We start from the raw sequence: 22,253 nt of genomic DNA, 5'->3' as shown, positions 1-22,253 counted from the left end.
TCTCCTGGATATTGGGGACTCATCTGCTGACTCTCCTCGAGGGGTTAAGTCTTGACATAGCCTTGTTCCATCCTGGCTTACTCTTCCCTCCCTGCTGTCCTACTGCTGAGGTCCCAGCACACCTGAGCATGAGACCACAAGGTGTGTCTTTCTAGGCCTTCTCCCAATCCCTGTCCTTCCCCCCCCCCCATTTTCTTGCTTTTCTGGCACTAATTTTAATTAGACAAGTCAATATAGGAAAAATCCTTAGGTGAGTAGGTGGGTCTGTTGAATAGGATAAAGGCATTCTAGCTGTACTTGGGAGGTAACTGGGAAAGATGTAATGGTTGGTTTCCCTTCTCTCTGGGATTTCTGCTGTGGAAGGTAGGGTGACTCTGGGCTGGCCATGTGGAAGGTCAGTTGGGAGTGCTTGTGATAGGCTTATGGTTTAAAGAAAGGGAAGCAGGGAAGTAGTTCTTTTCTCCACTTATTGGTGCTGTCAGTTCACTCTTTTTAGGTATTAGTTTTTATCTCTGTAATTTTAATGGTATTTTTGTAGATTGAGGAGCCTGGTATAAAGAGTGATCCTACCTATGTGTCATACCTATAAAGAGGCAGTGTCTGCAACATCCTGTTTAGAAAGTGAATCTGGTGAAGAAAGCTGGTCAAGAATGCCAGGACAGGGGCAAGAGGACTAGAATTATCAGGGCTGAGGAACTACCAGTGTGTGTGTGTGTGTGTGTGTGTGTGTGTGTGTGTGTAAGGGGTGGGGAGCCTGTGGACTGGCATCCAAAGATTAAAGGGCATGTTTTACCCCTACTGCCTAGAGTAGCAGCTTGTGTCTCAGTCATTTGTCAGTTCTTTAGGGCAGAGTCTTTGGCATTTACTCAATGCTGGGACCATAATTGAAATTTTAGGCACCATACCAACAAAGATCAGCTACACCTCCATGAAGTACCATCTGAATGTATAAAACCTTAGTAAAACCACATGAAATCAGACAGGGAGTAAGCCAGTAATAAAACAAGAGGCATACTACAAGGTATTTTAGAATATATTAGGTTTCAAGTTTAAGAATAATTGGGACAAAATTAAGCTGTTGTTGATGTTTTGTGGCAGAGGTCTTTCAAGGAAGGCCTACTTGCAGGCTTATTTGTAGCCAGAAATCCTGAACTTTTTGATTATATAGTCTAATCCTTCAGGTAGCTCCCAGCCTATGACTTGTACCAGTGTCATTGACACAAGGTGATTTCACTGTCAGGATCTATATTGTATTTTCCCCAATGGAGTTTTCTTTTCTCTCTCTTTTGAGGACAAGGGCTCCATTTTAGTATCGTCTTTACCTCCAAAGCGCAGAATAGGTATCTCCAACATATTTATGGAAAGATTGCCTTTCTCATAGACTGTGCCCGAGAGGACTTATCCCTGGTCAAACTTGAAAAGATCTATGTAAGTAGAATCCTAATGTGTGAGATTTACTTTCTGGTGATTCTTCAAAAAGCCTATGCATCTTGCTAGGAATTTTAATTGCTGGTAAGGATTGTGGGGCTGTCACAGACGTTGGCATTGAGGCATTGACTAGGTAGTGACTCAAATAGGGCTAAAAGATGCTAAGAGGGATTTATTACCCCCTTCTCCTTGGCAGGAGTGAGCTAGGAATCTATTCTTGCCCTAGGCCTCCATTACCTGCCGATCTGATGTTGTAGCATTGAAACTTTTCCTAGGTGAATGGTCAGGCTGAGTTCCTACCTGTCCTACTGAGGCAGCAGAGAATGTATCACTGACCCAGGGGATCTCCTTGACCCCTTCTGCTTCCTGACAGCAGGCAGCCAGATGTAGGGTTTGAAATCATAAACTGTGAGATCACGACCTGAGCCGAAGTCAGAGACTTATCCGACTGAGCCACCTGTGCACCCCCTGACCTCTTTCTTGATCATTAATGGGTGGCTACAGTCAAGTCTAGAGAGAATCCTCATCGTGTTTCTAGGCTCAAAGACAGAAGTAAATGGAACACCCTGTTTATTTGCCTACACAATCCTTAGCACTGTGCCCTGGGAATCAGACTTGGCATTTGACTATTGACTAAGATGAGACCGACCCTAACCTAGGCAGAGCAGCCAAACCCTGAGGCTGGCCCAGAATTAACCTGCTTTATTGCTGGCACATGGCTGGTGGGAGTAAAGGTCCAAAGATTAGATTTGAAGCCAGAGCAGAACTGGGACATAGGGTGATAGCCCTCCCCTCAAGCCTCTCATCTTATGTGAGTTACGTGCCAGCTCAAGGAGAAATGGGGAAGCTGGGTAAATCCCACCTACTTTTCTGGGCTGTCTAGGAAGGACACTGATGCTTCGTTGAGGAATTTATAATTTATTTCCCATGGCAACCAGGCAGCAGGGATAATTTAAGATATGAATAATAACTTAAAAACATTAAACAAATTTTAGAGGGTTTCAACTTTCTTCCTAATTGGATTTTTTTTTTTCCAAAACCAGGGTTGTTTATATATAACAAATTTGTTCTACCTTTTCCTTCTTCCTCTTTTGTACTGTGAAATGCTAGTGCCTGATTAGTGGCTGGAGAAAGGCCATTTGAGAACAGGGCAAAACCTAAATAAAACAGGGTTTCTCAACCTTGGCACTATTGACATTTTTAGTTGTGGGTGGTTTTCCTGTGCATTGTAGCATGTTTGGGAACATACCTGGATTCTACTCTTTAGATGTTAGTAGCACACCCTCTCCAGTTGTGATAATGAGTAGGATGGGTAGGTTGTCCCTGGATGAGAACCACTGGCCTAGGGAATCCACCAAAGTGATTGATGAGTCCCCCAAGTCACCTTCTTTCCTTCCCTTGTTCCCTTCCAAATTGCATGGTGTCATTATTGCATACTGTGGTTGAGTGAAGTGAATTATGCATCATATATGAGAGAATTTACGGAGTTGTCTAACCGGAGTTCATGGAAAGAAAATGGAATTTGAAGTCAGAAAACCCAAAGTCAAGTCACCGTTGATGTGATAGAGTAAATTGGAAGCACATCTCCCCTGCCTTCAACTCCTCTTCCCCAGGCATTTCTTAGTATGGGAGAAATCTAGGAATCTGAAAACATCTGTTAGGGGAACTGAAATTTTCAACCCCAATGACTCAAAGAGACATTCTCGGCCCAAATAGTTGTCCTTTGTATGTTCAAGGCAGCCCAGAATGGAGTTAAGCTCTCTGTGTAAACATGTTACTATCTCTAAGGGTCAGCGTGAAAGCTGTGGGAACAGAAGGAATATGTTTTCCTCGTTGGAGGCTGGACAGTGTTTTTCTTGGATTAAAATGACATTTGGGGCACACTTGATAATTGAAGAGCAAAATGACTTCAGTCTTATTGGTGGGAATCCTAGAAAATGGGTATTTATTGTTGTCCTCCTGGTGACGGGACCAGACTCCTTTGACAAGTGGTTAGAGGGAAACTGCTCATTTTGTGTGTGAGGAGGGGTGGAACTTTCTGAGGGAGGTGGTGGTAAGGGGTTGGCTTAAGCAAGGACTACAGGAGGAGGAGGAGGAGGAGGAGAAGAAGATACTGGAAAGATACAGAGAAGTTATTAATACAAGGGAAAGCTCTCCACCTCCACCCTCTAAGGTGGGCACTGAGGAAGGAATTTCAGGTTTTTCCCTTTAAATTGCTCATCTGACTCATTAGAAACTGCTTGGACCTCCAGAACACTTTAGTAGGAGTTGGTCTAAAGAGGAGGCTATGGCAATATCAGGGAAGGGGCAGACCTTTTAATGAGAGATTGGCACAGGCCTTGTTGACGTGGGGCTGAGGGGAGGGTACACAGGCCCCTTGTTGTAGGTGCCTGTCAGAGAGGACTGAGGCCAGCACTTCCCATCCCCCTTCCCTGCTTAATTTTCTCTAATAACACTTATCATCCTCTGACACGCTCCCACTGGAATATAAGCCTATTGGTTTTGATTACTGTGTTCGCTGTTAGTTATGCAGTGCCCAGAACAGTGCCTGGCACATAGTAAATATTTCTTGAAAGGACTTTCTCCCCCCAAACACCGAGAGAGCCCTGCTACACCCACATTACATATACAATAAGCTATACAACATTTGGCAGGGTGCCTGCCTCTCTGAGCCTTAGGTTTTTCATCTATAAAATGGAATTAACGAAAACATTTTACAGGATTGTTTTAAGGATCAGCATGTCAGGCCTTCCTGATGTGAATTATTACTACTTTTACACTGTTTATAAAACGTATGGATGCTAAAGATGCTATTGGAAGTTTCTGGAGATCTTTAAAGCGTTTTAGAGCCAAGGATTCCCAGTGAGTGTGGGAGCAGGAAGCAAGGCCGCTGGAAGATGTGTTGTGTAGAATTTTAACTGTCCACCAGAGTCCACAGAATTTGTTAGAATTCTGGCCACCAGGGGGCACTCACCATTGAGATTTGGAGAAATCTTTCTCTTCCACAAGAGCTTTATCCGCTTATTCTAGATTTCACTTTTTGTTAAAGGAGTTTCTTGATTTAAACTCTTACCTTTCAATTTGTCCTAATTCTACATTAAAGATTTCTGCCCTTTCTGACTTTGGATCCGGTTCTGCTCACCTTTAGATACTGACCTTTATATCCACACCTCAGGGCTCTTGCCCTTACCTGTTCTGACCTGTGCACTGTGGTGGCATTTTAGGTGTATTCCTATATGGTTTGGACCACATATATTTGAACTATGTATAGCTAACATTGTTAGTTAGTAAACTAACTATATATAACTAACATTGTTAGTACAATTAGCAAAAGTATCTTCAAACTAATACCGAGAGGATAATATCTGTTGTGCAAATTATCCCAGAGAAACGTTCCATTTGGTAAGCCATATAAAATAACATGGCTGCCATTTGGCAGGTGGGAATTTAGATACTTCAGAGTCTTCATGACACTGGAGTATAATTTCTTAGGAGTAGTCATTTCTGGGACTGGGTCAGCTTTCCTGTTGGTGAAAGAAACAGAAAATATCTTAGTAGATAAGGATAAATGTGTACACATACATGATCCCCCCTGGCCTCCTCCCCACGCCCCATACATACAATGTAGTAGCTATTGGTGCTATTTGCAAAATACTTTGGGCTTCCTGACTCTCTTGTGGTTGGGTGGGCCATGTGACTGGTTTGGCCTATCAGACTGTGAGCAGAAGTGTCATAGGTCACAGTTGGTGATATGAGAGCCTCTAAAATGCTCTTTGCCATGAGTCTGCACTATGTTCCATATAGCAGCTGCTTCACTAATCTGAGTCCTAGAATAGAGCCCCATGGTGATCCCTGGTGGACAGTGGAGTATGAGTAAATGTTTTTTGCTTTACGCGACTAGGATTTGAGGCTGTTTGTTCCTGCAGCATGAGCTTACCTATCCTGACTGATATACACAGTTAATGGAATCATAGGAGTCTGGTATTATTATTTGTTTGACCCTTTGAATTCTGTAACTTCGTCTTTAAACTCTTCACATATTATCACAGTTAGGAAAATACAACCTCTCTGAGAAACAAAATGACATTATGTATCCACACAACATCCTTCTTTTCTACATTGAATGTGAACATACACACATTTAGGAATATATCAAGTTTGAATTAAGGTACTAACTTGCATTATCCTGGGAGTAGATTATAGAATTCTCTAAGATTTTCATCTACTCTTTAGGGTTAAAACTGCCTTTTGTTAACCTAAATGGAATAAAAAGTTGTTTTCTATTTTGAGCCCTTAAAATTCCAAAGTTACATAATGATCTTACAGTGGTTTGAGTGGTGTCCCTCAGAATGTGACCTTATTTGGAAATAAGGTTTTTGCAGATATTAAGATGATGTCAAACTGGGTTAGAATGGGCCCTCAATCCAAAGACAAGTGTCTTTATAAGAAGAGAAGGTGTTACACAGACACACAGGGAAGAAGGCCATGTGAAGCTGGAAGCAGAGACTGGAATTATGTTGCCACAAAACATAAGGAAGGATTTTCCCTTAGACCCTTCAGAAAGAGCGTGGCCTTTTGAGACCTTGATTTTGGACTTCTAGTCCCTAGAACTGTGAGAGTTGTTTGAAGTCACCCAGTTTGTGGTATTTTGTTATGGCATCCCTTGGGAACTTAACACAGATTCCAAACCAGGCAAAGGAAGTCTATTACTCACAGGCTGGACTCAAGGCATGAGTGACATGGAAGGAAGGGACTGAAAGAAGCCCCGGGTAGATCCACTTTAAAAACTTTTTTTTCTTTTTTAAGGTTTTAAGTAATCTCTCCACCCAAAGTGGAGCTTGTACTTACAACCTCCTGAGATCAAGAATCACAAGTTCTACCTACAGAGCCAGCCTGGCACCCTTCCACTGTTATCAGTTTTAAGGGAGCTTCTAAATGACATTGGAAATGTACCAACATTTGAAGTTGGCTTAACTTTTGACCTTGAAATTTATAGTAACATTTCCACAAATGTGCAAAGATGTACATATAAGTATTGCAACATTGTGTGAAATAGTGTAAAGTTAGAAAATGCTAAAAAGCCTGGCTACATAAATTATAGTACACTCATGAAGTAGAATGGGATACAGCCAGTAAAAATAATGAAGTAACTAGATACAGGTGATGGTTATACAACACTTTGAATTACTAAATGCCACAGAATTGTTCACTTTAATTTAATTTTTTTAAATTTGCATCCAAATTAGCATATAGTGCAACAATGATTTCAGGAGTAGATTACTTAATGCCCCTTACCAATTTAGCCCATCCCCCCTCCCACAACCCCCAGAATTGTTCACTTTAAAAAGGTTAATTTTATATTATGTAAATTTCATCTCAATAAAATAAAAATTTTTTTAAATAATGAAGTAATCTGTAGGTGTTAGCATGGAAAAGTATTGTTGATTGAAAAGAACAAATTATAGAGTAGTAAGCATAATATTATTTCATTTCAATGAGCATTAATCAGTCCGTAAATTAGAATTTGCATAGACAAAATCTGGATGCAAATACGTTAAACTGTTTCCATTGGTTAGCTTGGAGCAAGGTGGTGGGGGTGGTTGGTAGGCAGTGATGTTGGGGAAACTCACTTCCTATGCCCTGTATTATTTGAACTTTTCATAACAGATGTTATTTTGTAATCAGAAAAATAACAACAATAAAACAGATTCTCATATTATTTTTATTCTTTCTAAAGTAAGGGGGGGGAACTGGACTCTACCTAAATTTTAATGGGAGGAGCAGAAAGCATTGTAATTTACGTCATTTCCACCCCCCCCCTCCCCCACTAAGTTCACTTAGTCAAATAAAATCACTTTCTAAATTGCTGCTATCCAGAAGGGACAGGTTGATCCCGGATGCGAGGTTCACTTTGGCTAATTTGTGACAAGCAATATGTACCCATACAGAGAAAAAGGCAGAGAAAGTCTGATTTAGGGTTTGTGGGTAGGGTGTTAGTTGTGGATTATATACATGCTTCTACACTACATAACAGGTTTCTTAGACCCCCCTCCCCCTCCAAATAAAAGAAAAAGAAAAGAAAAGAAAAGAAAGAAAGAAGAAAGAAGGAAAGAAAACGTTGTCCTATTTTACCCTAGCATATAGAACAGACTGCTAAATTCATGTTTTTTTACCTTGGGAAAAAACATACTACTTTATGAGTAAAAATCTTCCTAATTTGCATATAAAGCTCTCATAAGGATTTGACAATAGGTTGCATACCTACCAAACGCAGAAGGCTGGGTAGGGGTTTTGGCTTGACTTGCATATGTGTAGAAGTGCTAGAAGGATCTCAGTTTGTGAAGGGGATTTAGGCTGCCTTGTGGGTTTGCTCAATGCAGGAGGACCCACCCAGAGTAACTGGTTTTATTTCACTGTGTGTGTTGAATGTGACAGTGAGGATGAAAGGGAAGCAAGCTGGGTGTCTATACCCTATGTTCAATCACCAGTAAGGGTACCACATAGTGCTTATTAACTTTTGCCTTGGTACCTCAGTTTTTTGTTTTTTTGTTTTTTCCTGCTGATACACTAGCACTTTGGCACGAAGCAATTATGCTGAGCTATGGCTCTCCACTCACATAAAGCCAAGATGAGTTAAGATGGAGAAAAGTCTCCCAAACTCCCTATTTAATGATTATTTTTTGGCTAGAGACACAGCCCTGATGATAACAAAGAATCTGAGCTAATTTGTGCTTTTGCACCAGCACCCCATAACTGAACCAAGCATTACCCAAATTACTAATTACTCAGTGAAATCAAAATGGAAGCCTTGGTGTTGATGATGGAACATTCTCCAGTCATCTTTGCTCCATCATGTACAGCACATTGATATGTGCATTGTCAATCAAACCCTTCGATGTGCATAGCAAAATTACCTGATTTTTTAAAAATTTTTCTTAATGTTTATTTATTTTTGAGAGGGGGGAGGGGGAGGGGCAGAGAGAGAGGGAGACAGAATCTGAAGCAGGCTCTAGGTTCTGAGCTGTCAGCACAGAGCCTGATGTGGGGCTCAAACCCACAAACTGTGAGATCATGACCTGTGCAGAAATCAGATGCTTAACAGACTGAGCCACCCAGGTGCCCCCAAATTAACTGATTCTTAAAAAAAATTTTTTTAAGTAAGCTCTAGGCCCAATGTAGGGCTTGAACTCATGACCCTAAAATCAAGAGTCACATATTCTACCCACTAAGCCAGATAGGGACCTCCAAATTAATGGATTCTCAGTTCAGGCAAGGGCACATGGGTCTAAGTGATAGGTGGTGGGTCACTTCTTCTGGATGCCATACAAGGTGCCTTCTGACTCTGTCCCTGAAAAATCCTCAATGCCATTTTGGTCTGGGTACTGTTTCTCCTCTGGTGGTTTTTGAGGAGAATTAGCATTAGCGTTTTGGAGACCACAGTTCCAGTGGTTTGGGAAACATCTCTTAGGCCTTCTCTGATGTCCACCAAAGGTTGAATGGGCTGAACTGCAAGCGTCTAACCCTCTTCAACCCACGTTTTCTGGAGCCTGTGTGGGGTCCACTCTGCCAGCCTGGATTTGCCTGCACACCCCAGCGCCCTGCACCCCTTCTCACTCACTGATGAGCTCCTGCCAGTCACCCAGACGGAGAGGTGAGGGGTTAGGGGAGCTGAGCTCACAGAGGGAAAGCCTGGGACATGTGAGGCTTCCACTAGGGAAAATGATGAGAGAGCAGCCGGTGCCCTCGGCTGTGCTTTCAAAGGTCAGGAACACACGGCAGGGGAAAGACAAAGAGTCTCACCTCCTGGGTGGCTCAGAGCCTGTCCTTGTCCTAATGAATTGTGTCTGATCATGAAAATAAGCCCCGTGACTTGGGTGCAGGGCCGGCTGTGATCTTTTCATTACCCTGGCAGCTATTCCAGCCAGATTTCATCTGGCTGATGCCAGAGAGATGTGCTCCCTCCTAAGGATGAAGGCAAACAGCCTCTGTGGAAAATAGTTCCCAGAACCTGAGCGAAAGCCCAGAGGCTTGTCATGACTGAGTGCTCGGACCTCATGCACAGCTAGCATTTGAGCTTCTAAGCGGCCAGGCAATATAGTCAGCCCTTTCTGCAGGCCAGCCAGTTGTAATCACATCTCTGGCCTCGCACTCACCCCCCCTCTAAGAGGCGTCTTGCCATAGACTGGGAAGGAGATGGGAACGCACTGGGCCCGCACTACCTCATGCCTAGAGATCCTGGGTCCCTGGAAGTGGGTGTGCCTTGGAGCATGCTGGCTGCTTGGGAACCTCCTTAGCCTTCCCATGGCCACCCATGCCTCAACTGAGGAGGCCGGGAGATAGAAATGCTCTGAGCATTTCTTTCCCTGTCGGTTTTCCTACCATTTGAGTAGATAGAATGGATTGTTTCCCTCTCCCTGGGGAGCACGTTGGTACCTACCAGCACATTGACTGGTTTCTTCTTAATGCAGTGCTGATCATCTGCCCTAGGTGACATCAGAAACACTGACATTGCAGACAAAAAAATAATGCTTGGGGGCAGGGGAGGCAGACAACCTGTCATAGGGGGGCCCTGGTTCTTTCCATTAGGTGAAAAACGTACAGTTAATTATTTCTAGGTTGACTATAAAGAAAAATGGACCATGTCAATCGATGTGGATAGTACTGGATGTTTTCAAAATTCTATCACATTGCTGACAATTGCAATGTTCTTGTCAGGGATGTCATGTTGGGATGGGGGCGGAGGAAGGGTTTATGATGTGAGGCCCTTAAGGACATTCCCATTTCCCATGCTGCCCCTGCAAGGTTCTGCTGCTGTAGCTCACCCAAATCTTCCCTATTTCCAGGAATTTTTCTCCTTCTGTATCATTGACCTTCCATAGCTTTTAAGGGCAGTGACAGGAAAGGCCAGGGGAAGCTGGGTTAGCTTTGGCCAAATTGACTACAATCACAATGAGAAAGCTGGATGTGTCTATGTTACCTTTCTTCTTAAATTCCAGATACTAAAAGCTGTCTTCCAATCCTGGCCTTCATTCATTTAACAAGTATTCATTGAGTAACTGCATGAGTTGAGTGAATTGAGAAAGAAGCACATAGCTACATTATTTCAGTACATGCTAGCTAGCATCCTCATGTAAAAAAAAAAAAAAAAAAAAAAGAAAGAAAGAAAAGAGAAAAGTCAAGCAAATATCCCCAAACTTGTTCCAGGACGGACTTATTATGCAACTCATTGCTAGCTTGAGCTTTTTATGAAATTGCTTTGCTCATTTTGGGTTGTCTACTCCACCTTGACGTTCTGGCAGATGGGGAGGTATAGCTGCCATCTGCCTTTATTTTTCTAACCCCACCACAGGACATTGCAAAGTGGGCACCACAGGGACATCCCACACTGCCAACACTGTTCTTTCACCCAAATGCTTGCTGCTTCTCTGCCCAGATCCCTGGCGGGGGGAGCGGCTGGCACAGGTCTCTGGCTGATGTCTGCCTTGCCCTTTGGCTCTTTGGAAAAGGAAAAGCAGGACTGGGCTGGAAGGGCCTCTGAGTAAGCAGGTTCTGTTGCAAAAGTGCAGTTTCAGGGGTTTGGACTCTTGGAGTCAAAGCCGCTTTCCGCAGGTGTTCTTTACTCAGTATCACTGGTTTGCTCTCTATCCCCCCCCCAGGGGAATATGATCCAGAGGCTAGCAGGGCACTGGCTGGTCTGACATGGGTTCAGTCTGTTTGGTGATGGGACTGGGGTTCCTGAAGCTCAGTGCTTCTCCTTCTAGAAGCTCCTTGTGGTCAGGCACTGTGGCCTGTTTGCCATAACGCCCCAGAGCCTGGCACAGCATTTGGCACATCATAGGTCGTTAATACATACTTTTCAAAAAGCGACTGTCTCAAAGAAAGCAAATAAGGCAAGTGTGGATTGTGGAAAGAGCACAGAACTGAGTCAGAGAACCTGGTCTGCATCTCAAACTTGCTACTCATTCAGTATTAGTGAGTTCCTTCACCTTGCTGAAACTGTTTCCTCATCTGTAAATTGGGGACAATCATACTTTTGTCTTAAGGCTGCTGTGGGGATGAGATAATACAGAGTGGTGCAGCTCTTGGCTCATGGAAAGTTTTGTGGGTGTTTGCTATTTACCAGAGAGTTCCATGTGGCTCATCGCAGAGGTTGGGACTTTGGTCCCCAGTGTGTTGCTTTGGGAGTCTTAGGGTTCTGGGGAGGGTGGTAAACCAGCCCAAGGTGTGCCAAAGCAGGGTCTGGCACTCAATATCTTTGCAGGACAGCATGGTATCTCTTGGCCTGAACTCACTTCACTAATTAAGTTTACAGCTCCTTCACTGTGAGAGTTCCAGGGCTCTCACAACTTGTGGAGTTATTGGTGAGGGCAAACACGTTTTCATAACATTGAACTGGGTCTTTAACACAGACTTAGAAAGCTTGGTGAGTGAAAGCAAAGGGTGGGCAGTGAGTAGAATGACCTATTTCTAGTACCACTTGGCTTGGAGGCCAGCTCTGCCATTAATCAATTAATCAAGCAAGTCACATAATGTCTCTTGGCTCTGCTTTTCTGTTTTCTAAAATGGTGGGTGGGTGGGTGGCTACTGGGGAGTTGTTCTAGATCTGATCTCACCTTTTTTTTTTTCTTTTTGGCCACAATCACAGGACAGATGGCATTCACATGTGCAGCATATTCTTAGGGGTACACACAATTTTTGAAAAACCTTCCAAAATGGTGTGGGGGAACTAAGGCATTCAACACTTTGAAATCACTACTGATATTAGCAGTTTAGCAAAACTGCTTTCTTACTGTGGGCCATGGGCATACATAAAATTGGCCATAAATGATACACAATCCTTTTGCAAATGCTCTAAGCCTATGCTGTCTCTGCCATGAGTACCTATATCAGAATATAAGTGAGGAAGCTATTCTTATGGGGTAGCAGAAATTCAGCCTTATTTTATTTAAAAGGCCGTTATATTCAGTTTGGATTCTTGGCTAGTAGCAGCATCTATCTTGTGCTACAATTGAGAACTTGTAGCATGACATACCCATTTGTTGTGAGTTGGAACAGAGAATTAATGGATCAGATCTTTTTAAAAGGGCCTTTCAGCTTTACAGGTTGGTTCCGTTGATTTCACATATGTCTGGGACTTGCTAAGACAGAGAAATTCAACTCAACTGCAGGTACTGGGACGCAGTGGAGTGCAGTGGAGGACAAGGAATCCAGAGTCCAAGAATTTAAAACTTTTTTTCTCCATAACTCACCCATTGCAGACATCGTTTCCAATCATGGCATATATAATGATGGCTGGATGATCCAACAGTGGGTCTCTGGACAAACTGAGAAACATAGATGGGATATGAATGGCAAACACTCAGAAGCCGTGCTTTGGAACTGATGTCACAGCCTGGATCTGTGAAAGGATCTTTGCGTGGCCCCCCTTTTGGATAACATTTTGCTATTTTTCTTTCATTCCAGTACCACCATTCTCTTTCCCTCTTCTTCTGTATAATCTGTAACCCACTTCCCCATTAGGGAAAGACCACAGAAGTAAACAGAATTGAGAAGAGTGGATTGAAGTCTCCAGGAGGCACACGTGATGCCATCTTTTTAGGACCTTTCCCAGCGTTTTTCATCAAGTGTTACTTGGTTACTTCTGTCCAGATTTGTAGGACATCCCAACATCTGTGTATTGAACTTCAAATTCAAGGTTTTCTCAAGCTTTCTCTCTGGGAACCCAGGGCCTTGCTTCTGAATTTTAAGCTCAAAATGAGCACATAAAGCAAGAAAATGAAATACATTTTTTTGGTCTTTTGTTCAGCAACTTTGGCCAGACCTAAATTTGATCCCCTTTGTATGCGTTTTTTATGATTCTTCTTAAAGAACATATGCAAATTAATCACTTCCTATGCCCACGGGTCCAAGAAGTGATAATGTCCCAATGTTTGGGAGTGGCTAGTAAGGTACTGGTACTCAGTACAAGTGATTACAGCGTAGCCACAGAGGGTTTTCATTCTTTGTTTTTAAATCAGAAACCCAATCTAAAAACAACTTCTTATATCCCACTTTCACTTACCTTTCTATAAGTCTGTCCAGGTTTTGGGAAGATGCACCTGAATAATTAAAAGACAATAATTAAAGGTAGTGAGCTCAATTCAACACGATTGGGATGATAGTCTGATTGACTGAAATCATGGAAGAAGCATCACTGTGCAACCAGACATTGTCTGCACCATCACACAGATGGGAAAGCTTCATTCTCCTTAAAGAGTTTTCTGTTTATGTGGCATTATATCAACATGATCCTAAATTCTTTGGATTTCCAAGTCTCAAGATATTTCCTAAGCATGAATGAGTAAGCTTTCTAGTAGATGTGAGAACATGATATACATCTATCACCAAAGAGAAACTACTCCAAAGATCATCAGGTGAGGGATGAGAAGAAGTCAAAAAGGATTCTTTGAGAACTAGCCATCTCCTTAGAAAGCCCCAGTTAATCACCTGCTGGGATCCCTGCTCACTCCTGAGGCTCCTCCTGGCTGGCTGGTCTGTTCAAGGTTCAGATTGTACAGCTGATATATGTAAACTCCTGTGATGAATGACCACCCTCCCCCTCTCCTTGCTACCACCTGTAATGTATCTCTTATGTGAAAATTGTATTTATTGGATACTCATTTTATTGTGGACACACTGTTAGGTACTTATATTATTAGTTCATTTACACCTTGGCACAACTGTGTGAGGTAGGTATAGTAGTATTCCCATTTTATAGATGAGAAAAGTGAGGCTTACTTAAGTGACTTGCCTAAAGCCACACAACTAATAATATGGAGAGCTGCTTAAACCCAGTCCCTTCTGTCTGTAATGCTGAGCTCTGGCACTGCTCCTTTAGGCTGGGAGTCTAGAAAGAGTGAACCCATATAGGTTTATTGCTAGTTTGTCCCTTGGAGGCTGGCCGGCAGTAACGAGTAATCATCAGCTGGGTGACAAGGGACGAGGAAGATTCTCCTACAATTTCCAGCCTTAGAAGCCTGGGGACAGGTGCATCTTATGACAGAGTCAGTGAGTGTTCTTAGAGATCTGCAAAGAGAAAAGGGGAGTGCACAGCCATGAAGGCCATGATGGCCCATGTTTCCCTGAATCAGTGTGACCACAAAGTGACAGCCTCTTCTTCAAGTGCAGTACAATCAAGCTATATGGGCAGTGCTGATGTTCCCTTGGTTGACTCAGGAATGTCAGCACATTAAATGGATGTTGCTTTATTTCCCTTTTTTTTTGTGTTAAATATACCACCCATAAACTTCACCATTTTAACTTTTTTGAGCATCCAAGTGGCTTTAAGTACATTCACATTATTATGCAACCATCAGCATTATCCATCTCCAGAACTTTTCCAGCATCCCAAATTGAAGACTTATACTCATTAAGGAATAACTAGGTCCCTCATATAGGTGGAATCATAATATATTTGTCTTTTTGTGCCTGGCTTATTCCATTTACCATAATGTTTTCATAGTTCATTTGTAACATGTGTTAGTATATCCACTTTTTTAAAGGCTGAATAAGTTTCCATTGTATGGATCTATACATTCATCCGTTGATAGGCCCTTGGTTTGTTTCTACCTTTTGACTATTGTGAATGATGCTGCTATGAACATTGGTGTGCAAGTATCTGTTTAGGTCCCTGCTTTCAATTCTTTTAGGTATATACCTAATTTAAATTGCTGGACCATATGGCAATGCTATGCTTAATTTTTTTTTTGAGGAACTGTCATACTGTTTTTTTATTCCCTTTATGTTAGTGAGGCAGGGTACATTTGACATGAACACAAACATAGAAATTAAGAGCAGTCAATTCATCTCCGCATGCATGCATCCATTCACCCTCTCCATTGGTTTGCTGAACACCTACCATGTGCCTGACATACAGTAGGGAGTTGACAAATGGGTTGGATGCAGACTCTATGTCTGAGGAGCAGCATTTAAAGGGGGTAAACACATAACTGAGTGCTGGTGAAAGTTTTAATGCCCATCCAAACCCAACGAGAATGTGCCAGATTTTACAACACTGAGTCCTAAATGTACAGACTCAAAGACTTTCTGGGTGTTAGAGGGTTCCCATCGTTCTCAAGAGGAAAGAGAAGGAGGGCAGCCATTGCCTGCTGACATATCCCATGGTGTCTCACTCATCTCATTGGCTGGCCTTTCATTCAGTTCCAGCCCCATGACTCTCAACTTCCCATTTTCAATAGGATAACAATCAAGAGGTGTTTAATTCTCACTCTTTGATTTTTCTTTTAATGAGAAATGAAAACTAATGAAAGCTCAAGCCATGAGTGGGAAAAAAATTAAAGGACCAGGTCAGGCCAATAATTTTCCTCATTATCCAGACTGCAGCTGGGAATTTGAGGTGCTGAGCACCCACAGAGCTGGAGGGAAATGAAAATGAAAACCTGTCATGGCTTGCCACATGGGCCGCCCCCTCCCAGTGCCCACACCACCCACATCCCTTTGCTGCTCAGGACAAGGATGGCAGGCCAATTGCAACTGGGTGTGGCGAATTTCAAAACAACAATCACAAACTTCCACTCAAGGGGAGAGAACATGCCTACTCTTCTTTACTCAAATGTTAAGGGTTTTTTTTTCTGCTGAATATTTATAATATGAGCACAGAATTTTCTGTTTCCAGAGTTGTTGTGCCTTCCATGATTTATATTTCCTTTTGGGAATCTCAGTTTTATGAAATTATGTAATTAGGTAATTTCCACATCACTCTGTCTTCTTAATTCCCGTTTCCTGTTGTCCTGCTACCTTTTTTAAGCCCCATCAACATTTGCTGTCTCTCTCCCTCCCAAGCCCTCTTGTCTTCCTCCTCTTGTATATAGACTTCTTCTCAGCTGCTGATTTTACTGCTGCTGTTGTAGAAAATACTGAAGCATTTGGAACTGGAAGATGTGAGCAGGAAAGAAAGACAGCCCCTAGCCTGTGGGATGTGGCAAAACAAGGGGGACATTTGAAGAACTGTAACTACCCTTAAGAGATCCATAGTCTGGTCTCTACAATTATAGTTCAGAGAAATGGAAAAGGTGTGACTATGAAATAGGGACATTTTATTTATTCATTGAAGTGGTCCAATGGAGAATTAAAGGAATTATTTCCCCAATTAAAGGAAGAAGGGGGTCTTTTTTGGCCATCAGAATCTGAATTCCGGCTCATTTAGTGCCTTTTTTCCTAACATTTATTTATTTTGAGAGAGAGAGAGAGAGGGGAGGAGGGGCAGAGGAGGGAGGGAGGAAGAAAGAGAGAGAGAGACAGGGAGGGAGAGAGAGAGAGAGAGAGAGAGAGAGAGAGAATCCCAAGCAGGCTCTGCACAAATTGTGAGATCATGACTCACATTGAGCTGAATTGAACTGAAATCAAGAGTCAGAAGCTTAACCGACTGAACCACCCAGGAACCCCTCATTCATTGCATTTTAAATGAGGAATTGTGCACTGCAAGGAGAGAAGAAGGGTTTCACATAATCTCAGCATTGGTTGTTCTCCCATAAATAAATTTCAGTGTACATTTCCACTCCTGGATCAGTGTTGACCATAGCAGCAATTCCTTCATATTCTGGGCATTCAGATCAACTGGTAAGATGCTTTTCATGGTCTTCTAAATGAGCTTGTAACTTTCTGTGCCTGGCCCAGAACAGAAGTGCTCTGTCTCAAATTATTCATGGGAAAAGATGAAGTATATTTAAATATAACAGGTCTTCAGAAATTAATGCATTAATTTGATAACACTTATGGACTACTTCCTGTGTGCCAGGCATTGCAATAGATGTTGGGGACACATCAGTAAGTAGAACAGATACAGTCCCTATTTTTATGAAGTTTATAGTTCTGAGGCAAATAATGAACATAAAGTGTGAGGATTCAGAGAAGCCCTGAAGAAGTGTTAAGCTGTGCACTGAAAGAAAACTAGGTGTTTCCTTTCTTGATGTTCGAAGACAATAACTTGTTAATTAATTTCCGATAAAATATTTGATGCTTTTTTATACATGATGCAGAAAGAAATCCCAAGTTTAAGGCCATTTTGCTATAACTGTCTGAATAGGACAAGTGAAGATCCAGGTTTCAAGTTCTAAAGCTTATATAATTTGAAGAAATTATAAAGAATCCTCTTTAAGGAAAAGGACACAAAACAGAAAAATGAGACCTGACATAAAGGGAAGCCAAAGTGGGAAGAAAGAAGGGTCTGAACCAATTGTGGTTAGATATCTTAAGTTGGAAAATTTTACAAATTCCTATGGTCACCAAGCTTGGGAGGCCCTCAAGCTAGAATATCATTAGCTTCATAACTCTGCCTCTTGATGCTCCTTAAAGGTCATGTGTGAAGTCTTGGGGCATCAGTGCCAGGTGGGACCTCCAAGAGCATGTGATCAGGCAGCCCACTTTCCAGATGAGGCCCAGGGGCAGAAAGAGACTTGCTCAAGGTCCTACAGCTAGTAAGCGGTAATCCATTTCAGATGTCAATTTAACAATACACATTAGTAATGATTGAACTAGATCATTTTAGTTCCTATATGAGAATATGTGAATTATATTATTCATTCTTCTATGAGACCCTATCGCTGCTAGGAGACCCCTTTCCCACTTCCTGAGTGAGAACTGAAGGTTTTTTTCTCTGTGCCTCTGTCCACGTCTGGGTTTTGGGGAGCCTTGAGACTAGGTCGGGAGATATCAGAAGACAATAAAATGCTAATCTCACTGCTGGTTTGGTGGTACTCATTCTGGTCTTCTTCTTCAATCGATCTGCTACTATTTACTTTTCAGAGTCTTCTAGCACCTGCTCCATACTTTCTGACAAGGCTTTATAGCAGCTTTCAGGGGGGCAGGCTGGGTGGAGCATACTTACTCTATTGTACCCAGAACCAGAAACCTAAGAAGCGTTATAGAGAGTATAAAATGTTCATGGAAAATGTGCCATCATACACAGACATAAAGTAAATCTAATAATGTTTTTTAACTTTCATTAGATTTTAAATAATGCAGATTTTGCTCGTATTTTTATAATTGAGGAAGCATTTTGAAGAGTATGATGTGTATACATCCAGTTAAAAAATCAGCCATAAGAAATTTAAATTCCTTTTCTCTAAAAATGTTGCTTGCAATAAGTAGAAACATTCAGACTAATACATTGACCTTGAGCTCAAAATAGTAGGCACTTAATAATTGTTGTGACAGTTTTTGCTGGTGTTTCTACTACTGAAAATGCTTTCAAATTCACAAGTGTGGTTCTGAATTTCTGTGACAAGCTAGATAAATGATTCCCCCAAACATATATTTTTTAAAAGAATATAATAGCCTTCCCAGAATGGCTCTGATCTCCCTCATAGTCTCATAACTTGACACAGCTTCACAAGCATCCCTCAGCCACGCTGAACTTCTCTCTTCCTCTTTCTCAAAGATATTTTGCCCTTGGAGCCTCTTTGCACTGAGTTACCATCTCCCTCTGCTTTTTGGATTCCTATTTTTTTTTTTTTCCTGCAGGGAAGTCTGCTCAAACGTACCTTCTCTGTGAAGTTTTCCTCTCCTTCTCCAGGCAGAGGTAAATATCTCTCACCTCCAGAGACCTCAACCTACCTCTATTTTAGTGTCATTTCAGAAGAACACTGATTATCTCCTTATTTGTCTCTCTTTTCCGTGTAGTTATGATCTCCTTGAAGGCAGGGGCTTTGTCTTGTCCATCTTTCTATTTCTAGCACCTATTACAATATCGGAGAGGAAACAGAGGGAGTAGTGGGGGCAAAATCAAGTGGAAAATGAGAGGATGGGAAGTAAGAGAAGACCAAAGGTAAAAGGCACATCCCAGCATGCTTTGGAGCTGATAAAAAAACATGGCAAATTCATTTAAGCTATCAACACAAGTAGCAGGGAGCTTTCCCCACAATGTCCTTTATCTCAAACCCTAAACGAAAGAGATCTACTGAGGGGCCCCTGGGTGGCTTAGTCTGACTCTTGATTTCAGGTCATGATCTCACAGTTCATGGTTTTGAGCCCCATGTTGGGCTCTGTGCTGACAGCACAGAGCCTGCTTGGGATTCTCTCTCTCCCTCTCTCTTTCTTGCTGCTCCTCCCCCATGTGCACACTCTCTCTCAAAAATAAATGTTTAAACATTTAAAAAAGGGGGGATCTATTGAAAGGAGACCCCCTAAGACTTCAGCAACCTTTGCCACTGACAATTACATAAAAAAAGTAGAAGATATTTGCTTCTGAATTTGCCTTCTGTAGGTGGGCAGATCCAAGAGGTACAGGATGGAAATCTTGACCTAACAGAAGAAATGAAAACTCATTCTCTTCACATTATAATCATTGTCAGGTGCCCTGCTTCTATCTAGATGAGTTGCATGGAACAAGGAGAAGCCAGGCAGGGCTGCGTAGATAAGTGCTAAGAAATAGTTCCACTTGGATCAGAATGTCTCCACTGTTTAATGATTCTTTGAGATTGAAAACCTTGAAAATATTAAAAATGGGAATAAATCCTCCTAATATAAGGAGGGAAATTGCCCCTCTATACAAAATGTATCAAATTGAAATGTTTTTAACTCAAAAGTTTCTATTAAAATCAAACAGTGTATCTTGGAGATACATTTGGTCCTTAGGATAAATAGGAAGTTTTGATACCTTGCAGGCATTGAGCATATCTGCATTTACCTTTTAGATCAAGCAACTCAAAAACTGGTATTAAAACCTGGCTTTTTTTTTTTTTTTTTTTTTTTTTTTTTTTTTTTTTTTGCTGTGAGCACACTGCATCATGGCTCCCAAATAGAAACATCCCAGTTGTTTTGTTATAAATAATTTCTCTCATTGCCTCCCAACATTCTGGGTTGAGATTAAAAACTTGACCCAGTGTTTGGGTTTACTAAATACTTACTGAGGGCCTACTTCTGCTTGGCAAGATAATTTCTTTGCTTCTCTCCTGTGCTCTGTGGCTTTTAAAAAATTGTTTTAAAATTTCCATTTTAAAATCATTTCCAAGAAGTTAACATAATTTTCAAAGGTTGAAATAGTTTACAAAAGTTGCAAAAATAGAACAAAGCATTTGCACATATCTTTTATCCAAACTCCCTGAAAGTGAACATCTTTCACAGTCATGGTACAGTTATCAAGATCAGGAAATTCAATACTGTTGTCAAATCTATAGACCTATTTAAATTTCACTGATTGTCCCACTCATGGGTCAGTCCAACTCAGATCCAACACTTTCTGGGTCATTCCAACTCAGGATCACATATTGTATTTAGTTTTATGTCAGCCCAGTCTCCTTTAACCTGGGCTAATTCTTCAAAGTTTTATGACCTTGACACTTTGGAAGGGTACTGACCAATTATTTTATAGAATGCCCTTCAATTTGGGTTTGTCTTATGTTTCCTCCTAATTAAATTCATGTTGTGCATTTTTGTCAAGAATACAATAGCAAGTGCTCAGACAGCTAGTTAAAGCCACAAAATCTGTTTTGTTAGAGAATAGAGATCATGGTGGGGGGAAGTGATAATAAAAATAATATGTTCTTGTATGTGTAACTGAATTCAGCTCTACCTGGATTAATACTCATTTCTAGTTTGTTTCTTCATCCTTCTTTTACTTTTTTTTCTTGCCTCTCCCTTTCTGAGAGGACCACTTTTGATAAAGAGGGAAGGCTAACAGAGTGCTGGGTCAAGGTATCTAATTCTGATGTTCAGCTGCCTCTGGGCAGGTATGGGTCATCTTGACAGTGTGACAGTGAAGTGAAGATAGTGGCTTTAGAAGCCAGAATCTGAAAGAGGGACAGCATGGCATGGTTGGGAGCAGACATAGACACTCTCTGACATGGCTTGTACGATGAGCCACTCTACCACTGATGAGCTAATGGACTTTGGGTGAGTTATTAAACTTATCTAAGCCCCAGTTTCCTCACCTGTTTATTTTTTTTTATTTATTTTTTTTTAAATTTTTTTTTTTCAACGTTTATTTATTTTTGGGACAGAGAGAGACAGAGCATGAACGGGGGAGGGGCAGAGAGAGGGAGACACAGAATCGGAAACAGGCTCCAGGCTCCGAGCCATCAGCCCAGAGCCTGACGCGGGGCTCGAACTCACGGACCGCGAGATCGTGACCTGGTTGAAGTCGGACGCTTAACCGACTGCGCCACCCAGGCGCCCCTCCTCACCTGTTTAAAATAGGGTTGCTTTGTGGATTAAATGGGGATAAAGTATGCAAAGTACTTAGCATAGTGTCTGGGTGAGAGAAGGTACATTTTATGAACTAAATATTTGTGTCCCTCCAAAATTCATACGTTGGAACTTAATTCCCATCATCATGGTATTTGGAGGTGGGACCTTTGAGAAGTAATTAGGTTCAAAGGATGGAGTTCTCATGAATCAAATCTGTGCCCTTTAAGAAGAGGCAGAAAGCTAGGGTGCTTTCTTTCTGCCATGTCACAAGAGGATACAAGGAGAAGTCAGCAGTTTGCAACCCGGGAGGGGGCTCTCACCCAGAACTCCCCCTGCTAGCACTCTGATCTTGAACTTCCAGACTCTAAAACTGTGAGAAATAAGTTTCTGTCATTTATAAGATAGTCTATGTTTGTTGTTGTTGTTGTTAAAGCAGTCTGAACTAAGCCTGCAGTACTTAATGTCAGCTAAAATCTATAAAAGTAGTAATAACAACAGCAACCTCCAAACCTCTCCAGCTAAATCCACCCATCCTGCTAATGGATGCTCCTGGGGAATCATGCCCTGACCAATGGTCCCTCCTAGATGGTATTCCCCAGGTAGAACACACGATTAGCTGGCCAGGGCCTGAAAAGACATCG

General features: G+C 41.8%; 1 protein-coding gene and 1 long non-coding RNA gene across 4 annotated transcripts in view; one reads left to right on the top strand and one right to left on the bottom strand.

Moving 5' to 3' along the window:
- The window catches only part of AOAH (acyloxyacyl hydrolase), a 168,282-nt gene that overhangs the window by 20,135 nt on the left and 125,894 nt on the right, over window positions 1-22,253 (bottom strand). For all 3 annotated transcript variants that reach the window (XM_086692545.1, XM_025929252.2, XM_086692554.1), the window contains exons 15-17: window positions 13,490-13,526; window positions 12,678-12,752; window positions 4,780-4,952 (exon numbers count right to left, since the gene is read on the bottom strand). In XM_086692545.1, coding sequence (XP_086548671.1) covers window positions 4,780-4,952; window positions 12,678-12,752; window positions 13,490-13,526 — 285 coding nt within the window. The remainder of the gene's footprint in view (window positions 1-4,779; window positions 4,953-12,677; window positions 12,753-13,489; window positions 13,527-22,253) is intronic.
- The window catches only part of LOC147583126 (uncharacterized), a 51,000-nt gene that overhangs the window by 18,425 nt on the left and 10,322 nt on the right, over window positions 1-22,253 (top strand). The window lies entirely within an intron of this gene.

The sequence above is a fragment of the Puma concolor genome, chromosome A2 (genome assembly GCF_028749965.1).
Source record: "Puma concolor isolate L17-30 chromosome A2, mPumCon1.1.hap2, whole genome shotgun sequence".
Taxonomy (NCBI): Eukaryota; Metazoa; Chordata; class Mammalia; order Carnivora; family Felidae; genus Puma; species Puma concolor.
The sequence above is the reverse complement of the archived record's forward strand: the minus strand, read 5'-3'. Positions and strand labels throughout refer to the sequence as shown.